General features: G+C 41.7%; 1 protein-coding gene across 1 annotated transcript in view; it reads right to left on the bottom strand.

Moving 5' to 3' along the window:
- The window catches only part of LOC306913836 (kin of IRRE-like protein 1), a gene marked incomplete at its 5' end in the record, with an annotated part of 37,553 nt that overhangs the window by 8,440 nt on the left and 22,449 nt on the right, over positions 1 to 6,664 (bottom strand). Inside the window, 3 exons of the mRNA XM_079490646.1 lie at positions 2,928 to 3,032; positions 3,474 to 3,600; positions 6,505 to 6,632. Of these exons, the coding sequence (XP_079346772.1) occupies positions 2,928 to 3,032; positions 3,474 to 3,600; positions 6,505 to 6,632 (360 nt within the window). The remainder of the gene's footprint in view (positions 1 to 2,927; positions 3,033 to 3,473; positions 3,601 to 6,504; positions 6,633 to 6,664) is intronic.

Below are 6,664 nucleotides of genomic sequence, written 5' to 3'. Positions count from 1 at the left end.
CATGCAAGGCACCAACCTGCACATCGGGAGCAATTATGGGTTCTTCAGAGTCTTGCTCAAGGACACTTCGACACTAACTCTGGGGAGCCTGGAATCGAACTGGGAACCCACAGGTTTTCCCATCCGGCTGCTCTACCGGCCACTCTACCCCTGAGCCACATGCCGCCGCGTTGTTATTATTCGATTTGTTATAACGACAACAATACATACCTAAAACCACAGGGCTGAAAATGAAATAATTCCTCTACAGATTGTCTCTTGCCATACAGAGATTGTCCATCAGGTGACTCACCGTACCGTCCTATGCCTCAGTGTTCTCAGAAGGAAACTTTAGATTAAAATAATCTTTAAAAAAAAAAAACTCCCAAACCGTATCAAATCTCTGGACAGAGCCTCCCAACCCCATTTTGACCTGAGATCAGATTCTAAAAATGTCTTCTACATCCTGACAGTTTTCTGATGGCGCGCTATGAGCTTGTAGATCTGCTATTTTTCAATAGCTAAAGCATAACATAATGCTAACACCAAAAGTGGTTCCCGCCCAAAATGGGTTAAGCTTCTCACGTTTTAAATGAATTATTTGTATTTTATCTTATTTTTCTTATAGATAAAAGAAAAGTCCTTTTGCAAGCCCTATAACTTCCAAGGACAGGTGCGTACGTGGGAGAGAACAGTACAACAAGAAGCACACTGTCTTCACTATGGAAATGTATCTATCGAACGAAGGCTAGCGCAATGTTTCAGGTCGAACTGACCTTCTATCGCCAGGAATCTCTGTAAGGAGTCTGACGAAGAATTTCCCTGCCTGGCTGCAACGTTGCTATACCAGCCGAATAATTGTGACGTGCACGTGATAATAATAAAAACACCAAACCAAAAAAAACAGAAACACAAAGACAAATGTGCAGAGACGTCGGTCACCGGTTAATTTGCACATAACAACACAACACGTGCACCTCGCTCGCATGACAAACCTGCAGTGAAAAAGCAACAGTTTGTGCACACCGTATACCTCGGGCTAAAGGGGCTTCTTCTTTCCGACTGAGTCAGTGAGAGATACAGTAACAGAAAAAACGCTAAAAGCAGCTGTATTATTCAGCATGGAAGCACCATGCACCGAGGGCCCGGGTTCATTATTCATGAGGCCACATGTTCCCATAATCTGCCCATTTATACCAGGATAACGGTGGACTCTCCCTGGCCGTGGCGTTTACTGGGACAACTGTTCCTCGTCCCAGAGCTTCATATTTTATGAGGCTTTTTTCGTTCGGTCCCTTTCCCTTCCCTTCCCTTCCCTTCCTTTCCCTTCTCTGCCCTCCCACAGGCTGCATTAAGAGCGCGCACTTGCGAGTCAGGATGGATCACGGTCACCCACAGTTGAATTTAAGCACACACAACACACACACACACACACACACACACACACACACACACACACACACACACACACACACACACACACACACACACACACACACACACACACACACACACACACACACACACACACACACACACACACACATGCGTATTGTATTGTATTACTATTACTTGTGAGGACATAAACATTTTAGGACAGCGATTTTGCAAATCACATTTTGGAAAAAACATTTTGCATTTTTAACCGTAAGCCCAAAAGCCGGTAAAATAACCGATCTACAAGCTCTACGAGCTTGTACATGTGCTATTTTACAGTTTGCGGCATCGCCACACGACACGAAGTATAAGATAGGGAAAACTCTAACCCTTTAATACCTCTAAATGTCTAATCCTAACATTTTTTTGTAAACATTATCTCTAAAAAGAAAGAAAACATTTGGTCCTCACAAATATAGTATACAAGTACAAACACACACACACGCACGCACGCACGCACGCACGCACGCACGCACACATACACACACACGCGCGCATCCTCGCACAGGACGATCTTTGACCGAGCACTGCAGCTGAACTTGGAGAACGCTACTCCAGATGCACCCACGGAGCTACAGTCAAAGTGAGCTTAGCATTAGCGTTGTTTAGCTTGCGTGACGGGCCGTGCAGGAATCGGGGATGACATTCCGAGGCTGAGTCACTGTGTGAGAAAAAGGGGTCGAGAGTGTAGTGCGTATAGTAGAGCTCAGGCGTTTATAAATAGTTAAGAGATAGATAGCCTAGTCAAATTAACACGTTATTGCACTGTGTATTGCAGTAGGTTCCCAAAGTGGGGTCCGGGGACCCTCCAGTTCCAGGGGGTCTCCAGCTAAATGATAGTTTGGAATCAAACGGACCCTTATGGGTTCTGTAACTCTGAGAGTGTATACAAATGGAACCTTTGTCCTAACACAAACATCGAATGCCATTGACAATGAATGGCCAGTTTTGAGTGTTTGTGTGAACACAAACATTAAAAGCTGGACATAGGATGTTGATTGGCCGGAATGAGATGATGTACAGTATGATGATAAGAGCACTTCACACGGGTGTGATTTTTAATATATATATTAACTAATATGGAACTGCAGTTCAAATATATGTGTTCGTAAAATGCATATTTTACCATTTATATTTTCCCACCTTATCCCCACCGATTTCTATTACGATTATTATGGTCTTCCTGTTTTGTTTTTTGTTTTCCGATAAAGCACCAATTAACCCATTCAGGCCTGACGTCGTTTTTTTTTTTTTTTTAAGTTTTCTAAATCATGAAAATTTTCTGAAAGATTTGAGGCACATTTTAACGATTTTTCAAAAATAGCAGACCTACAAGTTCATAGCGCGCCACTCGGTGGCGCGCTATGAGCTTGTAGATCTGCTATTTTTCAATAGCTAAATTATAACATAATGTATGTAACCACCAAAAGGGGTTCCCGCTCAAAATGGGTTAAACCGACGGTGGTATGAGTCATGAAGAGGAGCAGAATAAAGCTGCGTGTGTCTCTAACTTACTATCTTGTCCGGGGGAGGCGTGCTGGCGATGTAACACTTGACCTCCCCTCGCTCTCCTCTCACCGCATACTGGACCGGCTCGCTGGAGATGATGGGAGGACCTGAGCCAGGGGAGAACATGAGAGGTCGTTGAAAAAAGAATATACTGTATATAAATAAAAAAATAAACTAACTGGTGTATTTTGTATGATTGAATAACTGCCAAAGAAGACATAAGACTTCTTTTCCCACGACAAAAGATGGTCTATTAATACCTAGGAGTAGTACTACTAGACCATCTTTTGTGGTGAAAAGATCAGGTTGAATCCGTGTGTAAGAAAGAAAACAAAGAGAAGAATCTATTTCCTTCGCCGTTTAAGATCCTTTGGTGCTAGTCTTCTTTTGTTCTTCACCTCTGTTATTATGAGTGTTCTCCAGTACTGTAGTACCACCTGGTACGGTACTATATAAATTCAATTAAATTCAAATGAGCTTTATTGGCATGAGAAAACATACGTTTACATTGCCAAAGCAAGTGTCACTTCATATATCTCTCCACTGACCGTTGACGGTGAGCGTGACCTCGGTCTCTCCGACGCCGATCCTGGGCACGATGGCCTTGCACACGTACTGCCCAGCGTCCGCCTGGCTCACCGACTTCAGGAACAGCTGGTTGTTGTTGCTGAGGACCTGCGGGGGAGGGGCACGAGCAGACTTCAAAACATGTGAGGAGGAGAGGGAAAAAAAGAGAAAGAAAGAAAGAAAGAAAGAGAAGCAGAATGTAGGAAACAGAAAAGAGCAAGAATATATCCACTGACTGACTGGCTGACATACTGTAGGGCCGTTTGCACCAAGAAGATCTATGTCTTTGATCTCTGTTTATATGTGAGAGGATCACAGTGGACATAATCTGACTTTATTGTGTTTGTTTTTCTCAATAGCTTTTGTTTTGAGTGGTGCAGCCACCTCATTGCGTGTCCCTGCCTGCCTGTGTCCGTCCGAGCACGGAAACTGCCTGCCTGTACGTGTCCGAGCACGGAAATAGCGTTATTATAACGTTTGTTGACCACCAATTGTCACTGTTGCGCAGCCACGCGCACACGCACACGCACACACACACACACACACACACACACACACACACACACACACACACACACACACACACACACACACAAGCCAGGGAGGAGGTCTTGTACAGTACACTACAGTACTACAGCACTAGTACAGCGCACCACTCAGTTCAGATGGGTCTGATTTTTTTTAACCTTTTTAACCGAATACATCCACTCAGAGCCAGTGCCAGGATACTGGATAGTGCACGAAAAGGAGACTCTTTAGAGCTATGCTTTAGAGAGCCATGAACAGGACGTGATTGTGTGATGACTCATCATAGCTTCACTCTGTGTCGTCTTCTGTCAATGTTAACATTACTCTTCTACTCGCTCGAATCATCGCCCTTTATTTCAATCCGAGCCCCTAAAGATGCTTTAGATGGCGTGGCGTGCGCGCGTACGAGGAGTTTTGGGATATTCGATGACGTCACACCATGGGAGCAACCGGAGGCTAGCGACGGATGTAAATAAAATACTATTAATTCGCAAGTTTGGCATGGTTTGGTATTGTACGTATGTGTCTTTGGTATTGTACTTATGTGTCTTTGGTATTGTACGTATATGTCTTTGGTATTGTACGTATATGTCTTTGGTATTGTACGTATATGTCTTTGGTATTGTACGTATGTGTCTTTGGTATTGTACTATGTGTCTTTGGTATTGTACGTATGTGTCTTTGGTATTGTACGTATGTGTCTTTGGTATTGTACTATGTGTCTTTGGTATTGTACGTATGTGTCTTTGGTATTGTACGTATGTGTCTTTGGTATTGTACGTATGTGTCTTTGGTATTGTACGTATATGTCTTTGGTATTGTACGTATGTGTCTTTGGTATTGTACGTATATGTCTTTGGTATTGTACGTATGTGTCTTTGGTATTGTACTATGTGTCTTTGGTATTGTACGTATGTGTCTTTGGTATTGTACGTATGTGTCTTTGGTATTGTACGTATGTGTCTTTGGTATTGTACGTATGTGTCTTTGGTATTGTACGTATATGTCTTTGGTATTGTACGTATGTGTCTTTGGTATTGTACGTATGTGTCTTTGGTATTGTACGTATATGTCTTTGGTATTGTACGTATGTGTCTTTGGTATTGTACGTATGTGTCTTTGGTATTGTACGTATATGTCTTTGGTATTGTACGTATATGTCTTTGGTATTGTACGTATATGTCTTTGGTATTGTACGTATGTGTCTTTGGTATTGTACGTATGTGTCTTTGGTATTGTACGTATGTGTCTTTGGTATTGTACGTATGTGTCTTTGGTATTGTACGTATATGTCTTTGGTATTGTACGTATATGTCTTTGGTATTGTACGTATATGTCTTTGGTATTGTACGTATATGTCTTTGGTATTGTACTATGTGTCTTTGGTATTGTACGTATATGTCTTTGGTATTGTACGTATGTGTCTTTGGTATTGTACGTATGTGTCTTTGGTATTGTACGTATGTGTCTTTGGTATTGTACGTATGTGTCTTTGGTATTGTACGTATGTGTCTTTGGTATTGTACGTATGCGTCTTTGGTATTGTACGTATGTGTCTTTGGTATTGTACGTATGTGTCTTTGGTATTGTACGTATGTGTCTTTGGTATTGTACTATGTGTCTTTGGTATTGTACGTATATGTCTTTGGTATTGTACGTATGTGTCTTTGGTATTGTACATATATGTCTTTGGTATTGTACGTATGTGTCTTTGGTATTGTACTATGTGTCTTTGGTATTGTACGTATGTGTCTTTGGTATTGTACGTATGTGTCTTTGGTATTGTACGTATGTGTCTTTGGTATTGTACTATGTGTCTTTGGTATTGTACGTATATGTCTTTGGTATTGTACGTATGTGTCTTTGGTATTGTACGTATGTGTCTTTGGTATTGTACGTATGTGTCTTTGGTATTGTACGTATGTGTCTTTGGTATTGTACGTATGTGTCTTTGGTATTGTACTATGTGTCTTTGGTATTGTACGTATGTGTCTTTGGTATTGTACGTATGTGTCTTTGGTATTGTACTATGTGTCTTTGGTATTGTACGTATGTGTCTTTGGTATTGTACGTATATGTCTTTGGTATTGTACGTATGTGTCTTTGGTATTGTACGTATGTGTCTTTGGTATTGTACGTATATGTCTTTGGTATTGTACGTATGTGTCTTTGGTATTGTACTATGTGTCTTTGGTATTGTACGTATGTGTCTTTGGTATTGTACGTATGTGTCTTTGGTATTGTACGTATGTGTCTTTGGTATTGTACTATGTGTCTTTGGTATTGTACGTATGTGTCTTTGGTATTGTACGTATGTGTCTTTGGTATTGTACGTATGTGTCTTTGGTATTGTACGTATGTGTCTTTGGTATTGTACGTATGTGTCGGTGTGGACACACATCAAATAATGAACATTATAGTTATACAGTTAGCAGGATGAAGAGAAGATGGCCGACAGACGGGACATTGAGGACTATATCCTACCATGTTGGAGCCCTTCTTGAACCAGGTGAGGGTGAGCGGGGGGTTGCCGGCCCACTTGCAGTTGAGGCTGACGTCCATGTCCATGTTGACCGTCTTGGGCTGAGGTTCTACCAGCAGGATGGGACCGACTGAAGAGACAAATGAATAATAGTACCCATCA

This window comes from Electrona antarctica (assembly GCF_951216825.1).
Source record: "Electrona antarctica genome assembly, chromosome: 21".
Classification (NCBI taxonomy): domain Eukaryota; kingdom Metazoa; phylum Chordata; class Actinopteri; order Myctophiformes; family Myctophidae; genus Electrona; species Electrona antarctica.
Note: the sequence above shows the minus strand (reverse complement) of the source record. Positions and strands in the feature narration are given on the sequence as shown.